A 27,258-nucleotide genomic window follows, 5' to 3' on the forward strand; every position below is an offset into this window, starting at 1 on the left:
ACAGGCATCGGACCTTCACCCGTGAGGGCCCTGCAATCCTAGAAAGATGACTGTCATCAGCAAGGCACGAAGCCTGGTCCCCTCCAGGTCTGGAGAGAGGCAGGAGTTTCCACATGTCCCTCAGTATCTGTCAAACTGATGGGCATTTACGCTGCACTGTAGTTCTGACTGAGCTCTCTGTCAAGCGCGTGTGCCCCTCCGGAGCAGATGGATGGATGGGGCCATGCTGCCGCCCTCTGCAGAGCTGAGAGGCCCTGGCTGTGCCCTGGCTCACTGCCCCTGTGCCGCATGGTCACACTGGTCCTGGGCCTGCAGTGGAGACTGCCCCGTGCCGCACGGTCACGCTGGTCCTGGGCCTGGAGTGGAGACTGCCCCGTGCCGCACGGTCACGCTGGTCCTGGGCCTGGAGTGGAGCTGTGCTTGGATGGACAGGCCCGGACGCCTGTGGAGATGCTGGGCCGCTTTCCGTTCTGGCTGATGGTCTTTCAGAGCAGCGGCTGTGTCCTCAGGCACATCTGTGTGGAGCGACCACAGCCGTGTGGGGCCGTGTGTGTGTTTGATGTGGCTCCTCCTGGGGTTCAGGTGGCCAGAGTAGGTGGGGAGGCTCCCAGGAGGAGATGGGAGGGCTGGCCCCACTCCCAGGCAGGCTCCCGTGAGGCAGGTCACGCGCGATCCAGCTGGGTCTCTGCCTTCCTTCCTCGACATTTCCTGAGTGCCTGCCGGTGTGTGTAGTGGAGTGGGGGGCCGCTCACGCTTCTGACTGAGATGACGGGGTTTCCTGCCCTGTGCTGTGTGACCTTGGGCAAGTTACTTAACCTCTCTGTGCATCTCTGTCTTCTAAGTGAGGATGATGAGAGTACATTGCCTTACGGTGTCAACTCACAGGGTTGTTTGAAGATTAAATGAGGTAATATTTGGAAAGTGCCTAGCACGGCAGCTGATACAGCAGAATGCCTTATGTTTACCTAGCCTTCAAGGTCATCCTTACAGAGGTAGCCGTGCCCGAGCCTTCCCAGGCCAGCTTTCCTGCTAACAGAATGGTCCTGCTGAAGGGCTTCATGTGCACAGTCCAGAGATGTCTGTTTTCATTAAGGAAGGGGACTTGCACACCTCCCTGTTTGAATCAAGGGCTCTCTGAATGCGCAGCGCAGGCCCCAGGTGCGCTCCACGTGGTGATGTCGATAGCACCTCACTCGCCCTCCGCGCCCGAGCCCGGTGACGGGGATAACTATGCAAGTGTTTCCTGAGCACCTCCGACCTGCCAGGCCGCGTGCTGAGGGCGTTACGCGCACTCTCTCATCTCATTCTCCCAACAGTCATGTGAGCCAGTGAAGGAGATGGCCATAGAGTGTACAAGGCACCCTGTAAGTAGTGGCCTGGGGACTGCAGCACAGTCCCACTGCAGAGCTCCAGCTCGTAGCCAGTTGTGCAGTGCAGTGGCCTGGCACGTGGGTGGACACTGGTACCCCCAAGCCAACAGCCTTGCTTCTGGCATGGGAGATTTCTGACTTGCGGGACTTTGAATCCGCCTCTCCCTTTTTAGTGATTTAAACGTGGGATGGTATGTCTCCTTCTTGGAAGGTAGGTGTCTTGTAAAGAAAACCAAGCCACCAGTCTTGCTAAAAGAATTCTCGTAACTACTCTGGCTTTAACCTGGGTGTGGCTGGTACCTTCTACTCAATGGACCGTAAGTTTGTCCCGTCCCCCTGGATCAGATGTTGTTGCTGCGTATGCAGTAGCGCTCTAAACATGAGGCCATCACTGACCTAGAGATACCTGACAAGCTGTCACTGGATGAGTGAGGAAGACTGTCTCACACAGGGCCTGAAATACTAGCACGTTAGTCTTTACACTTCCCCCAGGCGCTCTGGGCTTCTGCAAACATGGCAGAGTGGTCATGGTCCCAGGAATGATCTTGGCCTCCTTGGGGCAGTCCTATGCCAAAGTCAGTATTCAGAAAGAAGATTTAAGGTTTGTTGAGTGGCCCAGCCAGGGTATAAATCCAAACTGTTGGTACAGAACCTGCACCATGAATAGCTGTGCTGTAAGGCCCTGACCTTCTGGTTCAGAAAATGCTGCTGTTTAAACTGAGTTGGACCTTGAAGAGGGCCCACTCGTAGCGTCTGATTATTCTGCTAATGGAGCCAGTACCTGGGGGGTCTGTATCGACAGTATCCCTCCCAGATATGGAGTTGTCCTGCGTAGAACGTCTCAGAGGACAGGCAAAGCTTGGCTTGATCCAGAACCAGTGTCTTCTTGCTAACATGTGCACAACATTAAAACCATCAGGGTTTGCCGTAGCGACTTTGGGAGCTTTGTCTGCTCTGTACCTGCACGTGTGGGGTCCACATGTGGCAGGAGAACTGGTGTGCAGGTGAATTTGGCCGTCACCTATGCCCCACCTCCAAAGACCTCTAAGGCAGTGGGTATGCAGCCAGGGAAGAGTGGAGAGGGCAGGGATCCTGGGGCTCCCCTTCACGAAGAGATTCCCTCTTTTGTGTCTGGCCAGCCTGCTTGTCTAACTCTCTTTTTGTGGTGTCCAGGGGACTCAGCCCAAGATGGTGATGGAGTACTGGACGGGGTGGTTTGACTCGTGGGGAGGCCCTCACAATATCCTGGATTCTTCTGGTGAGTGCTTGCAGTTACTACATCCAGCACGTGTGCTACTTAAGAAGTGAGGATGAGTTTCAGTCACCGGCTAACGAATGTAGGTCAGCCATAGGGGTGCAAGGCTGCTGGGATTATCTGTGTGCAGAAGTTGGCTCTGGATATTCCTGAGTCATTTGCCTTGACACTTTGATGAATGGGAGGGCTTTTTAGCATTGCTTGTTCGTGTTTTTGTAATTAGAAGGGTAATGCATGCCTATTGCAAACATCCAGAAAATACAGAAAAAGTATAGAGAAGAAATAAAATTCCCAGAGCCCAGAGACAACATTTAGATGTACACCATGTAGGCAGTTCTCTGTGTATCTGTACCGACAGCTCTATACGCACACACAGAGACAGATGCAGCCATGCTCCGCTGCATGGCACCTGCTTGTACCGGTGAATGCACATACGGACCGCTTTCTGTATGACCAAATACAGACTTACACGACTGCTTTAAAGAATGTGAAGAGCCCCGTTCTAAGCCACGCTTCGTGGACACAGTCTCTCGGGCCGTTTCGGGTGGTGGTTAAGCGCACGCCATCTCGGTGAGCGTCCCGGAGCCCGCGCTCTGCGCACCTGGCGTTCCCGGTGGCCCTCAGCGCCTGTTCATGCGCATGCGCACCCCTCAGCCCCGGAGAGACGGCAGCTTCAACCGCTGCTGCCGAGTGGATGCACCCATTTCCCACAGATTCAGCAACGCTGAGTATTAAAATAGCTTTTAATATTGGTCTACTCAGTACATCATTGTTTAGTCTGCATTTCTTTGATTTATATTAATAAAATATATATTTATTAAACCATTGGTTTTTCTCCTTTGCTATGGTCTTGTCATGTCATGGTTGATTTCCTAACAAAGGCACAACAGGGGAGGTGTCAGAGTTTTCTCTCTAGGGATGCATCCATCTGTGTGCATTTGATACACCTGGTCGGGCAGGCTCACATGGAGATTGCGCTGGCTGCAAGGCCCTGGCCGCCCTGGGCTGCAGGTGGTCCACATGGAGCTCAGAGACTTGACCAGGATTTACAAACAACTGGAGGCTCGAGCTCTGGGGCCATGATTCTGGCCCACACGTCCTCCACCCCTAATCTTCTGTGATTGGGGTTTTAGTGAGAGCTAGAAGGACAGAGTGACAACGTTGGCCTTGAGGTGGGACTGGGCAAGAGGAGAGTAGTGAAGGGACCCCAGCTTATTTCAGACTTTAACTCACTCTGCACATCCCCTTTCTCCCTCCTCCGGCAGAGGTTTTAAAAACCGTGTCTGCCATTGTGGACGCTGGCTCCTCCATCAACCTCTACATGTTCCATGGAGGCACCAACTTTGGCTTCATGAATGGAGCCATGCACTTCCATGACTACAAGTCAGATGTCACCAGCTATGGCAAGTATTCGTCAACACTGCTCTCCCTGGTCTGCCATGCATGGGCATGGCTGGGGCTTGCTATGGAGAGGCCTTCAGGGTCAACTTCCGGCACCTTCAGTGTCTTTGGCAATGGAGGACCTGGAGAAGGCAGGGGCTTTGTCTGGACGGTCACGTTACGTTACACTCCCAGAGGAGGGAAGCCTCAAGGCGGGTGGTGTGCCTGTGAGCCGGCCACTCTACAGAGGGGCCTCTTTGGCAGAGGTGGCCTCCGCTCCCTGCCCAGGCCCTTGAGGAGGTGTGATCCTGCCCCCTTTAGGTTGAGAGTTCCAGAAAGTAGAAATTACACCTGCAGCTAGACATTTAGGGCCATGCTGTGATCATGGATAGTTTGTGTTTTTTTGAATTTGTGAGAGAGTATTACTCTGTCACCCAGGCTGGAGTGCAGTAGTGTGATCATAGGTCACTGCAGCCTCGAATACCTGGGCTCAAGTGATCCTCCTGCTTCAGCCTCTTGAGTAGCTGGGACTACAGGTGTGCACCCCAACCCCTGGCTAATTTGTAAATTTTTTTGTAGAGGCGTGGTCTCGCTATGTTGCCCAGGCTGGTCTGGAACTCCTGGCCTCAAGTGATCCTCCTGCCTTGGCCTCCCAAAGTGCTGGGATTACAGGTGTGAGCCGCTGCGCCCAGCCTTGTGGACACTTGTTGTAGTTGCACGGTCTTTCGTGTTTACAGCATGTTGACTGAATGGCTCAAAAGTGTCTTGCCTCCGCAATGGCTGAGATGAAGACCTGCGGCCCTTCTGAGCCTCTCCCTGTTCTTTATGCTGCCACATGTGCTGTGCTGGGGACAGGAATGACCATGACAGGGCCCAGTGTCTTGCAGACTATGACGCTGTGCTGACAGAAGCCGGAGATTACACAGCCAAGTACATGAAGCTTCGAGACTTCTTCGGCTCCATCTCAGGTACCCAGCAGACAGCAGACTCAAGTTCCAACTCAGGCCCTTGCTTCTGCTCTCAGACCCCGAAAGAGTTACTTCCTTACTGTCCCACCTGGACTCCAGTTGATCTGTGTGCAAGAATGTTCTAGACAGGGACAGGGAGGTATGTGGGGCTCTTTCTGTCTTGCCGACTTCACCTGTTCCAGGTGTTAAGGCTCCTTATCTCCTGTGGAGGACGGGATAATGCCCCTGGCCTTCCTTCCCTGGCCTCGGCAGGTGCTGAGAGCTGGCCTGTTGTTCCTCGTGGTGCTGGGATGCAGGAGCACACTGGGTCTGTGAATGGGAGCTGGGCGGGGAGGACGAGCAGACGTCCCTTGGGGATGACGCTGTTGTCTGTGTGTTGCAGGCATTCCTCTCCCTCCCCCACCTGACCTACTTCCCAAGATGTCGTATGAGCCCATAACGCCAGTCTTGTACCTGTCTCTGTGGGATGCCCTCAAGTACATGGGGGAGGTGAGTGCTGGGGCAATCGTGGGTGTAGCAGGGGTGTGGGGAGAGGAAGGCCAGCGCCTAGTGGCTTTGAGGTCCGCTCTCCAGCCTTGGAGCTCAGAGTGAAGAGGACAGACTCATGCTAGAGTGTGAGTTGGGGAGAAACAAAGGCCCCTGAGGAACAGCGGGTGGCCCTGTGAACCGTTCCTTCCCCCAGCCTCAGAGAGGAGAGTGAGGGGCAGAGGAACAGGGGGTGCCTCCTCCAGTGGCCCGAGGCTGTGACGCGTATCCCCTGCCTGTGGACTGCACTCTGCCGGTGCACACCCCTTTGTCCCACCCCCTGCCTGTGGACTGCACTCGGCCGGTGCACACCCCTTTGTCCCACCCTCTTCCCCATTACTCTGCAGAGCTGTAGGTTTAGTGCAATGAGAAGTCAAAGTAGAAACACCTGCCAAACCCCTGCTTCCACCCCACGTGCCAGCCCCCAGGCAGAGTCTGTCTGTGACCCCGCTCCTGCTCAGCCTGCCCCCCCCCCGCCATCTCTTCTGTACGCAGCCAATCAAGTCTGAAAAGCCCATCAACATGGAGAACCTGCCAGTCAACGGGGGAAATGGACAGTCCTTTGGGTACATTCTCTACGAGACCAGCATCACCTCATCCGGCGTCCTCAGCGGCCGCGTGCGTGATCGGGGGCAGGTAGGAGCTTCTCTTCTAAATTCCTGCGACCTTCTGATGAGCAGCCCTGCAATACGCGTCTCATTCTGTCCCTCAGAATCAGCTATTACCAGCTGTAAATATGGCCCTTCCAAGTCAGCTCTGTGAGTCTTCATGGGGGCATTTGTTTCTGCTCTGCCCGCTGGCCCCTTGTCTGCCCACAGGCATGCGGTGCTGCCCTTCTTGGCCTAGCGGAGGTCCCACATACCCTCCTCCTGTTGGCCATGGATGCTTCTGTCTGTTCCCTTTGGCAGGTGTTTGTGAACACAGTATCCATAGGATTCTTGGACTATAAGACAACGAAGATCGCTGTTCCTCTGATCCAGGTTCATTGTTTTTGGGCGCTGGGTGAGGGCTAGCCCCCGCTGCTTTGAGGAGGACGGGGGGAGTCACTGAGGAAGACCTGGGAGACCCGTGGCTCCTTCCCCACAAGCTGCAGGTGGAGAGGGCGAGCACGGCTTTCTGCCCAGCTGGGATGTGCACTCCCATCCCCAGAGTGTAGGGAAGAACTGGGGTCCACAAGCACATTCTGAGGGGCAGCTGTGGCCTTCCAGTGGTCATCGTTAGCCCCGTGTTGCTGGCAGGGTTACACCGTGCTGAGGATCTTGGTGGAGAATCGTGGGCGAGTCAACTACGGGGAGAATATTGATGACCAGCGCAAAGGTGGGTCCGAGAACGTGTCGAAAGAAGAGCGGCCATGCTGGACACGTGGCTATTGCTTCTCTTGCCAGCAGCCACCAGGACACGGAGGCCCCTTGCAGGGAGGTGGAGGCTGGGTTGTCCCGTACATGAGGCCAGTTCTGAGTGGGCCAGAGAAGCTCCGCTGGGCTGTGGCCCCGTCCCGTTAGCACTGCACATGTGCATTGTCTGCGTGCTTGTGATAAACACAGTGAACACTGAGCTGGCCTGGTCTCCCCTGGGCTGCAGTCGGTTTCCGCAGGGATGTCTGCCTGGGGGACGGCGGTGAGGAGCAATGAATGTGATTTCCAGGAATCCAAGGAAAGGCACAAGACCCCTGCCTTCTTGGGCCTCCACACTGAATTTCTCTTCTTGATCCATCTTGGGAAACCCATAGCTTATCTCGGATGTGGCGCGGGCAGGACGTGGCGCGAGGAGGATGTGGGACATATAGCAAACAAAACGCCTCTTGGTAGCGCACCCCTCTGGCAGCACACCCCTCTGACAGCACACCCCTCTGGCAGCACACCCCTCTGGCAGCACACCCCTCTGGGAACAGGCTGCCAATTTGCTTTATGTTTCCTGGCTTACTAAATCTTTTATGCTTTAATTTAGCCCTTCCTTTTTTAAACAACTCTAGCTAAATGTGGGTGGTTTCAGGTAAGTTATAAAAAAAGAACTCAGAAAAAATGAATGCGACTGTGGTGAGCAGCACTGGTGACCTCCCAGTTCTCTCGCGGTGTCTGCGTTTAATGGAGGAAACGTGAAGAGCTCTTTTTGGTCCACATTTCATCCGACAGCCATCTGGCGGCCTGCCAGGAAAGCGACATGGCCCAGACACTGGAGCCGGGATCCCGGGGATCAGGGCCTCTGCAGATGGGCCTCAGAGCAGCATCTAGACCATCCAGGCCCACACTCCTTCACCCTAAACAGCTCCCTCTCTGGGCCTGTCCTTCTGCTGTTCTCCTGGGGGTTGGAGGGAGCAGCAGCCTGACCATTGTTCCTAACTTTGCTTCCCTGAGCCCTTGTTGAGGGTCCCCTGGGCCCACACTGTGGAGTCCTGTCCTCCGGATCACAGTTAAATGTTTTAAATTACAGACCTCCCTTGAGAAATGTGTGTGCCCACAGACACCTGCACCTGCCATTTCAGAGTCTGTAGGCCCCGCAAAGCCTCTCCACAGTCCCCAGCCTCTGAATCCCCAAGCTAGCCACCCAGCAGCTCCGTGATCTGAGACTGGCAGGGCTGGCCCAGCCCCAGGACACTGATGAGTGGCTCCTCAAGGGACACAGCTCTTCCCTGTTGGATGCCTGAGTGAGGGTGCCATCTGCCCACAGTCCATACTCCTGATGCACAGCTTTAATCCTCGGTGGCATAGGTGACTCCTGGCTGAGTTATTAGGTCTGTGTAGCCTGGGCCCCACTGAAACTGGCCCTGCAGCTAGGCCGGAACCCTCTCAGTCATCTGGAGCTTCCTTCAGAGAGGCCAGAGGCTGTTCTCCCACTGTAACACCTCAGCTCTATATCCTTCCCATGGCAAATCCTAGGGATTTCCTCCTTCCCATGCCCCATAGAATTGCTAGGGAGCCTTGCTTGCAAGCGAACAGCTCAGGGAGCGTACACTTCAGCACTCCTCACCCCAGCGTCCCAGGGCTTCCCCTTGTGGCCCTGGCCCAGCAGACTTGGCCCCTGCCTTTGGGCTACCCACATGTTCTGCCTCCTTCCCACAGGCTTGATTGGAAATCTCTATCTGAATGATTCACCCCTGAAAAAATTCAGAATCTACAGCCTGGATATGAAGAAGAGCTTTTTTCAGAGGTGGGTCCCTGCCCAGTGCCAGCACGTGCACTCACAGGTTCGGCGCTGTGCGGCAGGCCCCAGGGTCCCTGGTGCACCGTAGCCTGGCCCACACCCAGGTGTGAATGGCCCCAGGGACCAGATCGGCTGGCTGACGTGAGGGGTGGCACGCGCGCTAGAAGCCACGTTTGCAGACTAGGAATTCCCAGCATCCTACCCTGCTGCCATTCTGTGTCCTGGTTAAGGGTGGTGGTGGGGGGGGGGTGCCATGGATGGGGAATTAGCTGCAGGACTGGGACCAGATCTAGGGAAGGTCCTCCTCCGTCTCCTGCCCTGTGTTCTGTCCTTAGGTTCGGCCTGGACAAATGGAGTTCCCTCCCAGAAACACCCACATTGCCTGCTTTCTTCTTGGGTAGCTTGTCCATCAGCTCCACCCCTTGTGACACCTTTCTAAAGCTGGAGGTTGGTAACCCCCTTTCCCTGCCGGGTTCTCCTACGTCCCTCCCGCCTTGGAGGGCTCTGAGCCAAAGCCACATGAGCTTGGCGAGAGCCCTTGGTGGCTTCTGTGCCCAGAGGGTCTGAGAGGGCTGCTGGAGACTCCCTGGGCCAGGGGAGTGGGCTCACAGCAGAACCACCTCATGCTTCCCACATGCAGTCTGAGCTTGGGGACCATGCCTGAGAGGCGTGGCAGTGGCACTAGGGGCACTGAGAAGCGTGGCAGTGGCACTAGGGGCACAGGAAATAGAGCATCCCACCTGCTCACCCTCATGGCTGTCCAGCCGCAGCTCGCTTTGGTCTCCTGGACCTGAGAGAAGCACGCATGGTGTATGTCTCCCTCCACTTTTGCTGTGGCTCTCGTGGTAGATGAACACCCTTCCCACTCTGTTTCAAGGGCTGGGAGAAGGGGGTTGTATTCATCAATGGCCAGAACCTTGGACGTTACTGGAACATTGGACCCCAGAAGACACTGTACCTCCCAGGTCCCTGGTTGAGCAGCGGAATCAACCAGGTGGGAGCTTCCAGCCCCTTCTTGTTCCCCAAGACGCCCTGCCCACCTGCCCTCCCAGGGAGCCTTCCCTCAGGGTGGAGGGTGTGCCAGCGGGTTCTTCCTCCCTCCTCCTCGCTGCGGACGAGTTGTTGGTCCCTGTCCCTTCCAGCCTGGTTCCCAAACCCTCTCCTTCTGACCTTGCCACCTCTCAGCACCTCCCCTGGCACCAGGACAGACCTCAGCTGCCCTCCCAGCTGGGCCCTCTCTCCACAGGTCATCATTTTTGAGGAGACGATGGCGGGCCCTGCACTACAGTTCACGGAAACCCCCCACCTGGGCAGGAACCAGTACATTAAGTGAGCGGTGGCACCCCCTCCTGCTGGTGCCCGTGGGAGACTGCCGCCGCCTCCTGACCTGAAGCCTCGTGGCTGCTGCCCCACCCCTCCCCTGCAACCTCAGGGACTGGGGGCTACAGTCTGCCCCCACCTAAGCTGAAAAGCCTGAGCCTGCAGGGAAAGGTGGGACAGCTCTGGGCCTGGCTTTGTTGATGACGCCTTTCCTGCAGCCCTGCTCTCGTGCGAGGCTGTCGGGCTGTCTCTAGGGTGGTCTCCAGGGTGGGAGCAGCTAGTCAGATCGCCAAGCCTTTGGCCCTCAGAGAAAGTGCTGAAACACGCCCCTGCGCCAGAAGTCACAGCCCTGCGAGCATCTGCTGGACTCAGGCGTGCTGTTTGCTGGTTCTTGGGAGGCTTGGTCACATCCCTCAGAGCCCCTTTTTATCCCCGAAATGCTGGGTGTGTCACCAGTGTAGAGGGTGGGGAGGGCATGTCTCACCTGAGCTGACTCTGTTCTTCCTTCACAACCTTCTGAGCCTTCTTTGGGATTCTGGAAGGAACTCAGCGTGAGAAACATGTGACTTCCCCTTTCCCTTCCCACTCGCTGCTTCCCACAGGGTGACAGGCTGGGCCGGAGAAACCGAAATCCTCAGCCCTGCGTCTTCCTGAGTCAGCGAGTGTCTCTGGTGTTCAGTGAGGATGACATGTGGGTCCTGGCAGAAGCCATGGCCCATATCTGCACATCCAGGGAGGAGGGACAGAAGGCCCAGCTCAGTGGCCCCCGCCCCCCACCGCCCACGCCGAGCAGCAGGGGCGGAGCAGCCTCCTCCGCAGTGTGTCCACGTCCGTGTTTGAGCCTTGCTCTGGGGCTCAGCCCAACACCTGGCTGGGGCTCACTGTCCTGAGTTGCAGTAAAGCTGTAGCGTTGAATCACACCCCCTCTGGTGATAGTCTCCAGTCATGTGTGCCACTCGTGCCAGAGGGGAAGGCTGTGTGAGAGCTTCGTTTTCTCGGTCAGGTTCCCATGGGGCCCCATTTGCCGGGTACAGACGGGGACCGTCCCTGGGGTGGGTGGGCCATGATCCTGGCCTCATACTTCCCTCCTGACCCCGACTCCCCTTAAAATGTCGCTGGATTGGAAGCGCCCGGGAGAGGACAGGTCAAATGCAAATTCATTCTCATGCTGGTGGGCGGGGGTAAGAATCTGCCAGGCAGTCAAGGGCGCTACATATGAGTTAACTGCGGGGTTGAGTTTTGCTTCACAAACTACATCTGGCATCTACTGCCAAAACCAAATTATCTCCAGTAACAGAAAGTCAAGTAGCACACACATCCCCTGCACGGCAAGAGCTCTGGGAGCCCCGTGAAGGTGGGCTGGGGGATGGCAAGCCGTGGAGCTCACTGAGGCCAGCAGGCTTGCTGCCCGTGTGGCTGCCCAGGGGGAGGTGCAGGGGACATTCGTGATGTGCAGCCCAGCAGCTGAGCCAGGTCAAGGGCTTATTAAATGGAGCTTGTTAAAGGGAAGCATGTGGACAGTGGCTTGGGGACAAGATGAGGCAGAGTCCCTGGTTTTGCCCAAACTCACCAGTTCTTCTGGAACTGCCTTGGAACGACAAGCACGGAGCTAAGATGTGGCTGAGACCCGGGCTACTTGGGTGTGGCCTGAGCCAGGTGCAGGGTCTTCTGCCCTGCTTTACCTGGGTGTGTGCTTCTGCAAAGCTGTGTATGAGCTGGGTTCTGTCAGAAAGTGATGGAACTCGAATGGAAGGGAACCTTCCTGCAAATCCTCCTGTAAAGTGGATCACACTTCCACGAAGAACTGAGCAGGACACACTGGTTTCCTAAGGTGAGGTCTTCCTACACCAGCTTCTTATTCTTGCCCTTCTTTTTTGCCAGTTGACTGCTCGGCTTCTCTACCAAAGCACCTCTTGGCAGAGCTTATTCTCCAGCGTTGACTAAAGATTTGTCCATATCTTCCACATGGTATGGCCTCATCTAGGTCTCTTTGGAGGATCCCTCTTCATATCCAGCCTCTGAATACTGGGGGTCTCTGGCCCACTCCTTGGGCTGTTTCTTTCCTCTGTCCACACTCACTGCACAGGGTCTCACCCGTGACACCTGTGGTTTGTAAACAGGTTCGACACCTGCGCCTGCCGATGCTGGCCTGCACCTGAGCTCCAGGCGCGTGGGGGCTCCTTTTCTTCTGCATGTGTCTAACGGGCACCTGACACAGAGCTCCGTTTCCCCACATTACCCCTGCTGCACGCAGCCCCGTATCTGGAAACGGCAGTGCTGTTCTGTGTCTCGGGCTATTTTGGACCCCTCTCTTCCTCTCCCACATCCAATCCAGCAGCAGATCCTCCTGGCTCTGCCTCCTAAACTCGTTCAGAATTTGACTGCTGCTCTCTGCCCCAACCCCATGCCCCCACTCAGCCCACTGCATCTTGGCCTAGATGATTGCGGGAGCCACGTCTCCACCTGTCCTTGCCCTCTCCATTTATCCTCTGTGCAGGCGCAGGGCAGTTCTTCTGAGAGATGGATAGATTATGTTAGTCCTCCGTACTGGACCCCCCATTGCCTTCTGGTTTCACCTGATGCCTGAGGACTCCCTTCTCCCATGCCCACCGCATCCCTCACTGCTTGCCCCAGCCATCCCCACCCAGTCGGCTGAGCCTTCCTGCTGATCTATAAGCAGGCTGAGCAACGCTTGTTCCACCTGCTGAGAGTTCTTTCTTCTTGGACCCAGGGAGCTGCATGTCAGGGTGTTGCCGCTTTGCTCCAATGTCACCTTATCAGGGAGGCCTTTCTGGCCACCCTACAGAGCACTGACCCCTCTCCACTCTTACCCTCTGTCTCCCCAACTCAGCCTCATTCTCCATACAACAGATTGCATCTGAAATAACACGTATTCGTTATTGCCTGTCTCGTCTCGTCAGTAGGTCAGTTCTGTGAAAATGAGAGCCTTGTTTTTTCACTGCTGTGTTCCGGCTCCTAGAATAATGCCTGTTCATAACAGGCACCTGATAAATACTTGTTGGGTAGCTAAATTAATAAATGACAGTAAAATAAGGCAGCGCTGAAGAGGATTAGGACTGTTAAAAACTGTATTTGACTTTTAATTTTGAAAGCAAATTAAATACAGTTAAATTAAAACAGACCAGATGCAGCTGCCTGGGTGCCACCCTCACCCCAGCCTCTGTTCTTGGAACTCCTAGCCCCTGGCCTCACTCCTGTGTGGTGGGGTTTGCCAGCGAAGGAGTAGGGAACAGACTGGGTTTGGAAAACAATCGTCATCATGGACCCATTTCTGATTTATAACAAACTCATTCCCAACAAGGATGAAGGCTGCAGTCCACCAGGGTTATAATTATAAATAAATATACATGCAGCTAAAAGAGGATATTAGGTGAAAACAACTGACCTAGCATCTGCCAAAGGAAGTCCCCATTTTGTTGTTCATTATCAATTTCCTGAAAATGAACCCTGGGTTTTTGGCTAAGAAGGTGGCCTCAGACCAGCCAAGCTGACCTTGGCACTCAGGGCTGGCTTCTGTGAGTGAGGCAGTAGAGCGCCCACGCATAAGTTCACCACCTGTGCCCACCTCCTCCCTTCTCTCCCATGCCACCCCACTTGCTTCCAAGGGCTTGGTTTCCAAAGTGACATTCAGGGTGTAAGAGGTTGGGGAAAACGTCCTGCAAGGTGGCTCAGAGATCTGATTCCATCAGATGGTCTCATGAATACTGTGGGAGATTAAATCCATCTCAAAATAGGCAACCAATGCTATATTCTGAATGTTAGGTCTCCGGACTGAGTCCCACCCACCCACCCACTCAGGAGTGGGTTCTGAATGGCCCTCAGACCTGTCCTGGTGAGTCGTAATGGGGTGGGAGGCTGTTAGTTAAAAAGTAAACACCTCTTCAGTAGGCTGGGCCCCTTCCTTTTCCTCCACTTGGGGGGAAAATTGTGCTTCCAACTTGCAGGAGAATGAGCCAGATCGCCACCAGAGAGCCCGGCCGGCCAGGGGGAGTCAGAGCCCTTTCCAGCGGGCCTGGGAGGCCTGGGGAGGGCAGCAGCTTGAGACACACTGTTCTTTCTCTAGGGTGGAAAGTGGACAGCTGGACATGAGGTGGGCTAGCTTCGCATGCTCCTGACTTAGGGAAAAGTAACATTTTCTTTCCCTTTTTTGTGTTTAGAATAATTTCCAAAGCAGTGTGCTCAGGCCTCCCTCCTGCTCAGTGTCCCACCAGCCCCTGCCCTCTTTTCCCCAGTCCCTCTGCTACTCCAGAGTCCTTCCTCCTCAGACCGGGGGCGGGAGAGAGTTAGCCTTTGGCCTTGGCCTCCCTCCTTTTTCCAGGCTGCAGGAGGTCCCACCTTGTGCGCCACCCACCGCCTTGCCCACCGCCCATCACCTTGCCCACTGCCCACCACAGACAGGCTCACTGCACCCTGAGGTCTGTGGCTCTGAAGAGCTGCAGGAAAAGGCGCCTTCCCTCCCCAGTCCAGTCCAGCCGAGGGGCCGAGCAGCCGAGGTGGGCGGTGGGCGGTGGCGAGGCAGTATGTGGACAGTGGGGTCGTGGGGTTCTTAATCCAGGTCAGGCAGTGACCTGTGCTGGCTCTTGAGCCCACCCCTTTGCCAGTGCTGGAGGAGAAGGGGTAAAGAAAGAGGGGCCGGAGGAGGGGACTCTGCTCCTGCCACAGCCTGAGGTACAGGGGGTGCCTATTAGGCCCAGTTCCCCCCATGCAGGGCTGGGTGCCTGTTGGGATCAAAGACGGCCTTATGCTCTGTAAACATGAACCAGAGGAGAGCCACAGAGGTATGTCTGATTTGGGGGCAGCCCTCGGGAAGAGCAGGGACCGAGGAGAGGAGCAGAGCACTCCTGATGCCCGTGGGCTGCTCTCTGGTCTTCAGAATTCCCTGGCTGGGTGTCCTGTGTGGTAGGGCTGGGCCCAGGGACAGGGAGCCGGGGGGGGCCATGCTCCACGTGACTGCAGGGTCTTCTCATCTCCCTCCCGCCCCGCGTCACTGCAGGGCCGGTGTGGGTGCCCTCTGCACCTGCTCCTGCAGCCCCGTCAGTGCAGGGAGCTCTGGGGAGGTGCGCTGGAGCACCGGCTTGGCTGGTGCTGGACACCCCCCCCCGGCCATCAGGTCTCTCGGGCCCTGGTCACGCTGGTTGGAGAGAACAACAGGTCTGGGATTTCTGTGCTTAAATTCTCTGTCCTTTGTCCTGGCATCAGGCTGGGCTCTCTCAGAAGCCCCCAGAATAAAAGGAGGGTGATGGTGATTCCTTAGGAGTCGGCCTTGGAGGGACCATCAGCCGTGGGGAGAGGATGGAAGGCCAAGAACAGGGTCTGAGGAGGAGGCTCCTGTGAGGGGAGAGGAGGAATGAGTGAGGTGTCGGCTGAGGATGGGGCTGGAGAGGGAACGGCCAGGCAGGGCCACCAGGACCTCTGCAAAGCCCAGGCCCCCAGGTCCTGTGGGGGCCTTTCTGGGAGGCAGGTGGGGAAGGTGCTCCAGTGAGGGCAGTAAGGGCCCAGTGAGGGCAGGAGGCAGGAGTGAGGCTCTGTACAGACGCATTCTAAGTGGCACCGGCCAAGGTGACTGAGTGACGCCCTGTGGTCCCCTGCAGGCAGGGGGATACAAACATGATACAGAAGCTGTTGCTTAGCTCCAGGGCAAGAGGACAAATGTCTGTCTCAGGCCCCAAGCTCTGTTTGGCATAACCTAGAGCAGGGAGTCTGGAGTACCAGCTGCTTTGAAGAGACAGAATCAGATCACAGTAAAGCCCCTGAAAATGCCTGGCTTTGCCAACCACCCGGCACAATTCACTTGTGCCAGTGTGTCACCTTGGAACATTCATTTAGCTTCTCTCAACATCATTTTTTTGCCTCTGAAGTGTAGGTGGATCCTGTGGCCTGCTTCCAGAGAAGGCTTTAAAGACTCGAATAAAAATAGCCACACTGATGAGACTTATGTGCCATGAACTGTTCTAGGTGCCCTCAGCAACCTACTTCACAGATGAAGAAACTGAGGCCCAGAAAAGTCAAGTCAGGTCAAACAGTGAAGAGCAGGGGTCCTGGGAGCTGAGGTGGGCTCTGGGTCCGTGCTGTCACTCTGCGCTACCTCTCACTATGACAGCTGTGGCTCGTTGCTGTGGAGCAGCGAGTCCGTGAGTCCTCGCCATGGCCATGTGGTGAAGGAATCCACAGGGGAAGAGGCAGACTTAGGGGGACAGACCCTGGCCAGCGAGAGTCTGAATGGCAGTGCCTTATGGGGTGCAGGCGTCACTGCCAGTAGAACAAGCAGCAAGGTGTTTGCAAGGCGACGCCCTCTGAAGAGTCTGGTGGCAGAGAAGGACCCAACTGTGTGGGTGAAAGTTAATGCCTGGGGACTTTCAGGTGGCCCAGTGGGAAGGGGACCGTGGTGAGGCCTCCCCTCCTGCCCACATTTGCCGTGTCCTCCACAGTGAAAGCCCAAGAGGAAAAGCATAAGACAGTTGATTTGGCCCAACCTGGTGCCGTTCTGCCCAGTGTGTGGCCCACCCTCGTCACGCCCATACCTGCGTCCTGAAGCTCAGATCTCCACCGAGGGGTCAGTGAAGCCCTTCTTGCCCTCATTCACCAGCACTGGCTTCTCTGTCCGTGTGTGCCACACCAGGATCTGTGTGCCCAGAGAAGCAAAACACGGTGGGACAGGCCCCTGACCTCACTCCGCTGCCTCCCTGCTCCCTCCCACGCCGTGTAAACATCTCTCCTGCCCCTCCCTTTCCTTCAGGAGTTTTCAATTGTTCCATCAAGATTTTCTCAATTGTTTAAAATTTATTTTCTGTGGCTCCAGACTACCTCGTCATTTTTGCTGTTTGTACATGTGATGCCTTCAGAACACCTGCAGGAAATGGGAAGTCTAGAGCTACAGGAAAGAGAAGCCCCAAGACTTCCCGTGTGTGTGTGTGCCTATGTCTGCATGTTCATATGTGTGTATGTGCATGTGTGTGCAAGTGCATGTGTGCATGCGTGTGCATCTGCATATGTGTGCACATGTGTGCATGCATAGGCACGTGTGTGTGCATGAGAGCTCAGCAGGGACGTCCTGGAGCACAGCTGTTTTGTGGGAGGTTATAACTCCCTGGTGGCCATTGCTCTCCCTTTCCCTGCCTGTCCACCGTGTCGCTGTCTTACAGGTGATAAACGGCCTTCCTGGGGAGGGGTTTCAGAAAGCCCAGGCTATTTTGAGGCCTCTGTTTCCTTCTCCCGATCTGTAGGGAGGGTGTGGCTGTGCTGGAGACGCGTGCGTCACAGCTGTCAGTGCTGTGGGGGGTCTCACCTTGGTGCAGTTGGCTGCCTTGGGCTCCAGGTCATTGAGGGTGACAAGTTCTCGAAGGAGGCTGCTTTCCTGGTAGCCTCCCTTCACACCTCGCAGCTTGAAGTAGGCCTGGCTTCGCTGCAGAATGAGCCGCAGGTTGACTGCAAATCCAGCCATGTCTATTGCAAATGGCCGGTGGGGGTCAAACACCGTCTTCCAGCCGACCACCTTCCCTGCCCCGTTCACCCGTGGGGCCTCGTACCGCAGGCCACCCACGAAAGCGACGGGCCACACGGACACCCTCCTGGTGCTGCGCATCTACAAGTGGGGGGTCCAGAGTCAGGGCGCCCGCACTGCAGATGTGGACGGACTCCCGTGCCCATGGGAGGCGACATCCTTCAGCAACCTCTATGCCCATGGCCAGCCAAGGCCACCCAGGGGGGTCCAGTACAGCCCTGCCCCCAGGGCCCCGTCCCATGGGTTGGGCACCTGAGGAGAAGCTGCCCTGGGCTGCCGGCGAGATCTGACCTCTCAGACGGCCTGGTCTTCACCTTTTCAACATGGCCCTGCTGCTGTTTTCTCCCTTGTGTAAAACCTTTCGGTCTGCCCACTTCAGAGTGTGAAATGGCTCCCCTTCTCCCCCAGACTAGCACAGCCCATATACTCAGGCAGGCTCCAACTGTTCCACCCAAGAGGTTTCTGGTAGTCACGCAGAATGACCTACTCACAGACCCATTCAGAGGAGACCTCTAGGGCCAAGAATATGGTTTAGGGGCTCCAGAGCCACCTGCCTTCCCCCTAATTGTGGGGGATGCTGTAGCCCGCAGTTCTGTGCTTTCCCTGGCTCTCTGCTGCCTGCCCCGCTCCCAGCCCGGCACCGCCTCCCGGGCTCCCCCTGCGCGAGCCTCCCCACCCACAGCCCCTCCTCGGGAAGCCCCTCCACGCCCCGCAGCCGGGGCCCCGCGGCACCTCCTCGAAGAGCTCCAGGCTGTAGGTGTTGTCGTCGTCCGCGAAGTACACCACGCCGGGCTGGCTGGAGTTGCGCGGGAAGGTCTCGCGCAGCCAGCGCAGGGCCAGGTTGCGCTGCATGGTGCCCCGCGGGATGCGTGGGTCGCGGGCGTCTCCTCGCAGCTTGTAGTTGCGGGGCGTCTCCACGTGCAGGTGCGTGTAGTTGAGGCCGGTGTCGCGCAGCAGGCGCGCGGTCAGCGGGGTCCGGCGCGGCGCGTCCTCCACCACCAGCCAGTGCAGGTTGGGCACGTGCAGCAGCGTGTTGGCCATGCGCGTCAGCTCGGCCTTCTGCACCGGGCGGCTGTAGGTGGGCGTCACCACGTGGATGGTGGGCAGCGTGTCGGACCACGGCGGCGGCCGCGTGTACACGTACTCGGTGCGCACCACCTCCACGATGTCGCGGTCGGACATGCAGTACTCTCTGGGGTCCGAGCCGGGCGGCGCTTCGCGTCGGGGGTCGCTGCCCTCACCTGCGGATTGGGAGACAGGCGATGCGGGGAGGAGAGCGCTGGCTGTGGCCCCAGATTCAGAGCAGGACGCCCCCCACCCTGCCGGGGCACCCTCTTCCTCCCCTGCAGGGGCTGCTCAGACCCCTGCCTTGGACCTGTTAGCTCCAAGGTTGAAACCTGCAGCCCTGGAATCCTCTCTGTGAGGGTCCCAGTTCTGATGACACAGAAATAACCGCGTCCTTCCCACCTTTGCAGCCCTCTAGCTATTTGAGTGCAGCTGCCCATATTCCAAGATTGCATCCTCAGTTCCTAAATGCGCTGATTTTCCTATGAAAAGGCATCCTGGCCCTCCCCTCCCCTGCCCTCCTCGTCTGGAGGGAGCTGGCCACGCTGCTCCGCACAGGGCTGGGCTAGCAGAGCACGTGGCACTGTCCCACTGTGGCCTGGAGGCCACAAAGCCCCAGGGCCGCACCACTGCTGCAGCAGCCAGAGCACACTGCGGCCGGCAGGAGCCTGAGGCAGCTCCCGGAGTTCTCAAGCCCTCCCGTCAAGTGGGGCCTCTGCCCTCCTGGCCTTAGGTAAGGCATTCTCTGAATGTTGGTGCTGAACTTCCTATTTAACTGCATTTTATTCTTGTGGGTTTTGCCCATAGTTGCCAAGATATATGTAGATCTAGCAGTCCTAGCAAGAGGAGAAATCATGGCCGTTGGGATTCTTGTTTTCCATGCGTCCCTTCTCTCCAAATTCTGTCCTTCCATCGGAAGGGCTCAGGCACCAGCGACGGTGTGGCCCTCACTGTCCTAGCTTACCGCCGGGTGGTAAAGGTAAGAAATCCCAACGCCTGGGCTGAGACCCTGCCCAGTTCTGCCGTTACAAACCCTACGCCCTTGAGCAACCTGCTTAGCTTCTGGTGCCTCAATTTCAGCGACTGTAAAATGGAGCTAATAATAGCATCGAACTTATCAAGTTATTACGTGGATTAATGAGTCGACTCATGCCAAGGGCTGAGAGCACTGCCAGGCACAGTTTCCTCTCTTGTGGAAGGGCAGTGGCCAACTCTGCTTCCTTCTGGCTTCAGGCAATCAGTGGGGACAGAACGAGCCAGTCACACCAAAGGGGAGGACCCTGGGCATCAGCTCTTCTGCTGCCTCTTTCTGGCCACCACTGTCATCAGCAGCATGCGGGGCGTGTGGGACGCTAGCGTGGAGACCATATGAACGGACCCAGGTCTTCAGGAGTTCTCACGGGCAAATGGTACAAGGCACACAGCAATTTCTGAGGGCCGGGGGAGGTGACCAGCGGAGATGCCGTCACTCAAAGGGGACTGCTTAGAGGAGTTTGGGGTCATACTGTGAGAAGAGCAAGGTGGAAGAAAGCGGGATGGGTGTCTAGGGTTCTGACCTGGATAGAAGGTTTAATTTATCCTATGAGCAGTAAAGTATTGGAAACTGCGGCTTTGGGAGGAGGTTTAGAACCAGTTGGTCCAGCTCTCTGTCACCTCAATCATCCCAAGCCCACAGAGGACCTGTGCCCTGGGAAAGTCCCCATACATGAGGGCACTGCTACTGCCTGTGCTCCTGGGCTCTACCTTTGCCGTTGGCTTCAGGGTGTCTGCAATTTTGGGTCCTAACGGCCTCCTGGTGACCCTAACTTCACTCAGCGGCAGCTTTCATTCGCTCGCTCTTGGCATGCTCTGGAGACAGAGTGCCAAGTCCCCAGCCTCACGCAGCACCATCAGTGCTTAGCAAACAGCCTGACGTCTCCAGCGCTGGAGCTCTGCCAAGAAAGCAATCGACACGATATCATGTCGCTTTATATATAGTAGCTTTAACCCCTCTGGAGTGATGTATTTGCAAGATAACAATGATTCTAAACTGACAAGCACTGAGAAGAGGCGCTAGAGTCAGGAGGAGAGGATGATGTTAGGAAGAGAGGCGCTAAGTGGCAGCCATGGGCAGTCGGCTGCCGCAATCTTGAGCTTGGCCCTTCCTCATGGAAGCTTCAGGAACAGCTAGGGGTGTGCAGGACCTGGTATCTGACTGTGTGGAGCAGCACGACTTCAGGCTGTGAGTTTTGGACACTGCCTGCATCTTGGGGTTACAGGCACTCACCACCTCTCTCTGCGTGGACTTGGGTGTCTTGTTTATCACACTGCCAGGTAAATGTCATGCACACTGCAAACGGAGAGCAGCTGCCTGACCCCACGTGTTGAGTCTGTGCATGTAAGTGGGGGAGCGGGCAGAAGAGAGCACGAGACAAAGTGCTGAGGAGCTGGGGCAGCCAGCTGTGGGGTGATGGCAGGTTTGGGTGTGGAGAGCTCTGTGTGAGAGGCAAAGGCAACCCAGGAGCCAGAGCCAGGGGAAGGGGGTTCTCCCCCGAGTTCTTCCACTAGTTCTTCATGGACTTTTCCTCTCTCCAGCCGTGTTTCCACCAGGTAGCACTAGACCAGGGTTTCTTGTGCAGGAAAAAGAGAGAAGCAAACACTATACTCCCTGTGAAAGGGTTTAAAACACACTGCAGGCCAGAAATCCTATCCCCCCCGATCATCCACTGCAGAACGGTCGCTTTCCTTGCATGTCATGAAATGGCATGTGAAGCTGTGTACGCGTCTTTCTGTGTGTGTGTGTATTAATGATGTGTGTGTTTTAAGTTGTTCTGTATTTTAAGATGCGTTGACATCTTGGGGGCCTTGCAGATCTGGGAGGGACTGCCCCTCCCAGGACTAGCTAATTCCTAGTGACAGTGTACACCTGCCTGCAAACACACTTTTCATATGCAAACTACCTGATCTAGAGCTCACACCCACCACCGTTATGGAGCTCTCCCACCCAAGCCAATCTTCCCCTGCCCTAAACCACCCCAGGGTGATACCAGACAATTAGAAACCACGTCCGTATCCTAAACCCACTGACATTCTTCAGACTATGCAATTCTGAGCCAGCTCAGCTGCTGACCGTGCTTGGCCCTTCCCTTCCTATGAAAACCACTTCCCTTCCTACCAAAACCACACTAAAACCTCCCACTCCCTTCAGTTCCCACCTTGGACCCCAGCACTTCCCACCTCGGACCCCAGCACTTCCCACCTCGGACCCCAGCACCTCCCACCTCGGACCCCAGCACTTCCCACCTCGGACGCCAGCACTTCCCCAGGGGCACGGTGTGCCCCCTCCCCTTGGGTGCTGAGAGTGACAAGCTCTTCTTTCAAGGTGGTTGTCTTGGTGTCTGCCAACCTACCATCCCGGACCTCTCTAAACTGTGTGGGCAGCTTCCATTAGCTTCCCATTCCCAAAGGGGTGCAAGTCTCACGAAGGGGCCTAGATGGTCCGGTGGTTCCTCCCAGCTGCTTAGTGAGTACAAGCAAGAACCCTTGCACGTCAGCTGTGGTCACTGTCACTACCAAGGCCCAGCTGGGCAGGCAGGGCCTGTGTGTGTCCTCACCCTTATGCACCGCGAGCAGGGGTGCGAGGGTGCTCTGGTGCCAGACCGTGATGAGCAGAGTCCAGGGCAGCACGATGAGGACGATCGCCAGGATGTCCCGTCTCTTCGGCATCTCCAAGGCTGGCGGCACCCACGGCTCCTCATTACCTGAGTGGCGGCAAGTTCAGGAGAGGGGTGGCCACGGGCGGCGGCAGCACAGGGGAGAAAAGAACAGGCATGGGCCGGGCCGGCCAGGCATGGAGAGGGCAGAGCAGCTGAATGTTGGCTAGCAGGTCTTACCAGCACTCACAACCCACCCATTGCGGAAGCAGGTTTGGAGAGTCCGGCCCGACTGGAGTCTGAGAAGGGGTCGCTGTCCAGCGGCAGGGGTCAGGAACCCTGGGGGGTGGACACCTGCAAGAGAGAGCAGAAGCAGATAGCCAGAGACCCAGGCCCAGGAATGGATGCCAGCAAGGCCGGGCCCTGCTCTGGGACACACAGCGTCTGGGGTTCCACAATGGAGCCTCAGCCGTCCATCCCCTGAGGACCTCTTCTGCCTGTTTGAGTGGAATGGGCTCTGTCCTTCCCACAGGCACAGGGCCGTGGCGCTGCTCCACTGATGAAAGTCAGGAGGGCACAGGGGGCAGAAGCACAGACTGCAGAGACACCAGGTTTAAATCCCAGCTGTGCCACCCACAGGCTGTATGACCTTTGCAAGTCATTTCCGTTTTCCATGCCACAATTTTCCCATCTGTAAAATGGGGCACTGTGGTTCCCTGCCTCATAAGGTCATTCTCAGAATTAAACGGTACCTCCCATGCAGCCCTAAAATGCCAGCTACTTATCAAAGCCTGGATAAAGGGGTGAGAGGTTTTCTCTCTCTCTTTTTTACCATATATGTACCATAAATTATTACATTAAAATAATTTCAACCTTTTAGATTTGGGGGTACACGTGCACGTTCGTTACGGGGCATATTGCATGTGACGCTGAGATTTGGAGTATGATGAATCCCATTTCCCAGGTACGAGCATAGTACCCAATAGGTCATTTTCAGCCCTTCCTTTTACAGTCCCCAGTGTCTATTCTTCTCATGTTTACAGTCATGAGTACCCAATGTCTAGCTCTCACTTATAAGTGAGAACACACCGGATTTGGTTTTCCGTTCCTGCGTTAATTTGCTTAGGATAATGGCCTCCAGCTGCATTCATGCTGCTGCAAAGGCCATGATTTCGTCCTTTTGTATGACTGTGCAGTATTCCTTGCTGTATATGCAGCATGTTTTCTTTATCCAGTCCACGCTGATGGGCACCTGGATTGATTCCATGCCTTTGCTATTGGGAATGGTGCTGCGATGAACACACAGGGGCAGGTTTTTTCTCTTTTTGTGAAACACTTTATTTTCCTTTGGATATATACCCAGGAATGGGACTGCTGGCTAGAATGGTAGCTCTGTTTTAAGTTCTTTGAGAGATCTCCAAATTGCTTTCCATAGTGGCTGAACTAATTTACATTCCCACCGACAGAGGATGTGTATTCCCTTTTTTCTGCAGCTTCACCAGCATCTAATATTTTCTGGCTTTTAATAATAGCCATTCTGACTGGTGTGAGACAGTCTTTTACTGTGGTTTCAATTTGCATTTTGGTGACAGTCTTTTGAGGACAAAGAAGAGATGCTTCTGGGATGGGCCCTGGGGGAAGTGGGAGAGTGCCTTCCTCCGTGCAGGACACAGCACCAGGGGCTGGGCTGGGCAGCAGCAAGGAGTAGAGGGGTCCCCGCAGGGGCTGCCACATTGAGGGGAGACAGTCCTCCAAAATGACAGCAGCAGGGGACCCAAGTGAGGACAATGAGCCACTGGGACTCCTCAGTCCTGCAGAGGGTCCACTGGTAGCGTCCCTGGGAACTGTTCTCTCACATGGCAAGGACACTGGGTGAAGAGACCTCCTGACCACCTTGGAAACTGTCACATCCTCTTCTCCTTCCTTTTCACTTCTGTGCTAAGCACCATGCATGATGCAGCAGGGACCCGTGGGGGTGATGGGGAGGGCAGGCAGCCTCGGGCAGCCCAGCCAGCCTCGCTGTGCTCACCTGTCCCAGTGCCCAGTGTCGGGTAGGGACAGCGCCTCACCTGGGGACCGTGCTGCCTGCTCCTGCCCCAGCTCACGTGTGCTCACCATTTCAGGTAGAGTCGAGCACTGTGACCGAGGAGGGTTTTTAGCCCCTGAGTTTCCAAAATAGTGTGTTTTCCCCTCCTCGCCGGGTCCTCTCTCCAAATAGTTCTGACGCCTTGTGGAAGACCAGGATCCGTCTTCCATTAAGGAGCACTGCGGTTTCCTGGGACGGCCGGCATCCCCTGCCCACACCATCAGAGGCCCCCTCTACCCAGAGAGTCTCCCCCACCCATTCCCTGGGGAGTGGAAGATCCACTGGGGTTCAGTGTCACAGGCACGTAGGAGATAGTGGACATTCTAGGCTGTGTGCGTCTGTGTCCCCCGACAAACTCCTCTTTGCTGGCCCAGTGAGGGACAGAGCCTGGAACTGCACACGGGATGCCCGCTGGGCCTTGTGTTCTGAGATGCAGGTGACCTCGTGCCACGTTCCCCAGATTTAGCCTGTCCCTCCGCACCCAGGCCACTGCTGGAGTTGCATGGGGCTGTGTGTCAAGACACGTTTTGGCAGGTGTGATCTTAGGCCACAGCTGATGAAGGATGGGGAGGCTGGGCCTGGCTGGGGCTTCAAAAATGTCCAGGAAGATTTCTTCTGTGTTCTCGGAGACTCTCGAAGGAGCTTTCTCAAGTGCTCCTGGTTTTGGTGAAGGTTCTAACACCAGGATGGAGAAAGCCAAGGAGAGAAGACGAGTGCCATGCCAGCTCAGTCCCTGTGGGCCACTCCCTTCCCTTTGGGGCAGCCTCTCAGCCCCCACCCACTCTGGCACCTGCTCGGCCTCCCTTGTGCCTGCTTGCACTGTTGTTTACACAAACTTTCCTATAGCATGAGGGGTGTCTGAAGATGAGGCTCAGCTCTTCACATGCACCTGCTCCTGCAACGTCAGAGCAGCCCTGCGCAGTAAGCATGGCTGTGGTCCCTGTGGGTTCATCGAGGCCAGAGAAGGGGAGTAACTTGCCTGAGGTCAACCATGAGAAAATGGTGGAGTTGGAATCAAATCCAGGCCATCTGGCTCCATGCTGTCATCGGGGGCATAGGACGAGAGGTCCCAGACCCCCAAGCCTCTCGAACCTGGGCCAGGGGCAGAGTGGGCAAGGGCCACACACAGACCAAACGCCTCCTCTGGCCTGGACCACAGCCACCCTCCTCTTCGATGGCTGCCCCCCTGTGGGGCCCTAGAACCTGCCTGGAGGCTGCAGCAGGAAGGAGGGGCGGGAAGGAAGAGGGGAGGACGGGGCCTGTGGGCAAGGTGCTGTGGGATGCTTTCTGCTCCCATCCAGGCTTTTTGGTCAAAACATCTATGAGAGAAAAGGAAGGGGGAGAGAGGGAGAAAAGCTCTAAAAATAAACTCAGCAATAAACCCAGTTGTGCATTAATTACTCTGGAAGCCATTATGGCTTGAAAACCCCATAACTTTAATGGAGGCTATTATAAGCATAGTAGCGAAATCGTGGAGCTAATTACCAGGCGGTTATCAAGCAGAACAGAGAGAGCCCCCAGCCTGGAGAACGCCAGCTGGCCGGCAGGGGGCGGGTCGTGGGACGTGATGCCTGGGCTGGGCAGGGGGCCTGGGGCCAGGCAACGGGGTGGGCTGCACCTGCCCCCAGCTCTGGGCCCCAGTCTGAGGCTGGGCTGCAAGGTTGGCCGGCACTGATCCCCTCTTGCAGGCTGCTGCTTCTGCCTGGGGCTTGGAGGAGGGTGGAGTTTGCCTGTGGTAGCAGGCTGTCTCCAACAAGGACCCCAAATGGCCTCTAGATACTTGGGTCGGGCAGAAGAATCAGCACAAAGGTACAGGAGTGGCTTGGCCACACCCAGGGGAGCCCAGGAGATGGGGGCAAGCGTGGGGAGGCAGGATGCGGTGTGGGCAGTGTGTGTGAGTGGAGGGCCCAGGCCTGCCGCGGTCACAACTCCCATCCTGACACCTGCACCATGTCTGTGACCAACCTCATGTCTCAGGCGTCTCGGCAGGTAAAGACGCAAAAGGCTGTGCCCTGCCCTCCCCGGGTGTCCTCAGAGCCTTAAGGGCCAATATGCCTGTGGAGATCGGCCACGCTGGAAATGCCTCTCTGCAGGAATCTGTGGCATTTTGTTTTGTTTTGAGAGACAGGGTCTCTCTGTGTCACCCAGGCTGGAGTACAGTGCCATGATCACAGCTCACTGCAGCCTTGAGTTCCAGAGCTCACGTGATCCTCCTGCCTCAGCCTCCCAAGTAGCTGGGACCACAGGTACGTGCCACCATGTCCAGCTAATTTAAAATTCTTCTTTGTAGAGAGAGGGGGTCACTAAGTTGTCCAGCTGGTCTCAACCTACTGGGCTCAAAAGATCCACCTGCTTTGGCTTCCTAAAGTGCTGGGATTACAGGTATGAGCCATGGCACCTCCAGAGAGGAATCTGTCTATGGGTTTTAGGGGGTTGTGGGCTGTGAATAAGGACTAAGGGGTGTCTGGGACTCAGACGGGAAGGCTCTGATTGGCCCAGGCTGGGGCAGAACGTGTGAGACTGTGGAGCATGTGCAAGGCTGGTTCAAGGCTGGGCGATTCTAAACGCATGGAAAGGTTTTCTTCTGAGCCTGCAGGCGTTCACACGAAGGCCTCAGCAACACCTCAGTCCCTGAGGCGAGGAGCTTATTTAATTTCACTCAACAAATATTAATTGAGCATCTGTAGCAGGCAAAGCACTGGGTTGGATTCTGTGGGCAATCCAGCAGCAAGGGTGGGGAGGCTCTGCTCAGTCCGGAGGGGACGAGATGACACAGCTCACTCCAGTGCAGCCGACGTGTGAACGCAAAGTGTGCCCGAAGGCCTGGATGCGTGTGCGTGGCGTGTTACAAACAAGCTCAGGCACTGTCCAAGGTACTCATCTCCGGAGGACGATAAAAGCCTTTTTACCCGGTAAGATTGGGAACGGTCGTTAAATGGTTAATCAAAAACGTCCATTAAGGCGAAGAGTCTTCCCAAACGATACATACACGCC

At 56.2% G+C, this 27,258-nt stretch overlaps 2 protein-coding genes across 2 annotated transcripts in view; one reads left to right on the forward strand and one right to left on the reverse strand.

Annotated features, from left to right (window-relative positions):
* GLB1L2 (galactosidase beta 1 like 2) overlaps window positions 1–10,883 on the forward strand; it is a 43,169-nt gene extending 32,286 nt beyond the window's left edge. Inside the window, exons 9-19 of the mRNA XM_025356448.1 lie at window positions 2,544–2,628; window positions 3,891–4,028; window positions 4,893–4,973; window positions 5,356–5,462; window positions 5,994–6,134; window positions 6,407–6,478; window positions 6,737–6,815; window positions 8,558–8,645; window positions 8,975–9,086; window positions 9,517–9,633; window positions 9,886–10,883. Of these exons, the coding sequence (XP_025212233.1) occupies window positions 2,544–2,628; window positions 3,891–4,028; window positions 4,893–4,973; window positions 5,356–5,462; window positions 5,994–6,134; window positions 6,407–6,478; window positions 6,737–6,815; window positions 8,558–8,645; window positions 8,975–9,086; window positions 9,517–9,633; window positions 9,886–9,972 (1,107 nt within the window). The 3' untranslated portion in view covers window positions 9,973–10,883. The remainder of the gene's footprint in view (window positions 1–2,543; window positions 2,629–3,890; window positions 4,029–4,892; window positions 4,974–5,355; window positions 5,463–5,993; window positions 6,135–6,406; window positions 6,479–6,736; window positions 6,816–8,557; window positions 8,646–8,974; window positions 9,087–9,516; window positions 9,634–9,885) is intronic.
* A 2,147-nt stretch (window positions 10,884–13,030) lies between these two features.
* B3GAT1 (beta-1,3-glucuronyltransferase 1) overlaps window positions 13,031–27,258 on the reverse strand; it is a 31,404-nt gene continuing 17,176 nt past the window's right edge. The window contains exons 2-7 of the mRNA XM_025356959.1: window positions 22,419–22,532; window positions 22,140–22,286; window positions 18,214–18,722; window positions 17,266–17,562; window positions 16,502–16,602; window positions 13,031–15,308 (exon numbers count right to left, since the gene is read on the reverse strand). Coding sequence (XP_025212744.1) covers window positions 16,516–16,602; window positions 17,266–17,562; window positions 18,214–18,722; window positions 22,140–22,251 — 1,005 coding nt within the window. The 5' untranslated portion in view covers window positions 22,252–22,286; window positions 22,419–22,532 and the 3' untranslated portion in view covers window positions 13,031–15,308; window positions 16,502–16,515. The remainder of the gene's footprint in view (window positions 15,309–16,501; window positions 16,603–17,265; window positions 17,563–18,213; window positions 18,723–22,139; window positions 22,287–22,418; window positions 22,533–27,258) is intronic.

Source organism: Theropithecus gelada, chromosome 14 (genome assembly GCF_003255815.1).
Source record: "Theropithecus gelada isolate Dixy chromosome 14, Tgel_1.0, whole genome shotgun sequence".
In the NCBI taxonomy this organism is placed as follows: Eukaryota; Metazoa; Chordata; class Mammalia; order Primates; family Cercopithecidae; genus Theropithecus; species Theropithecus gelada.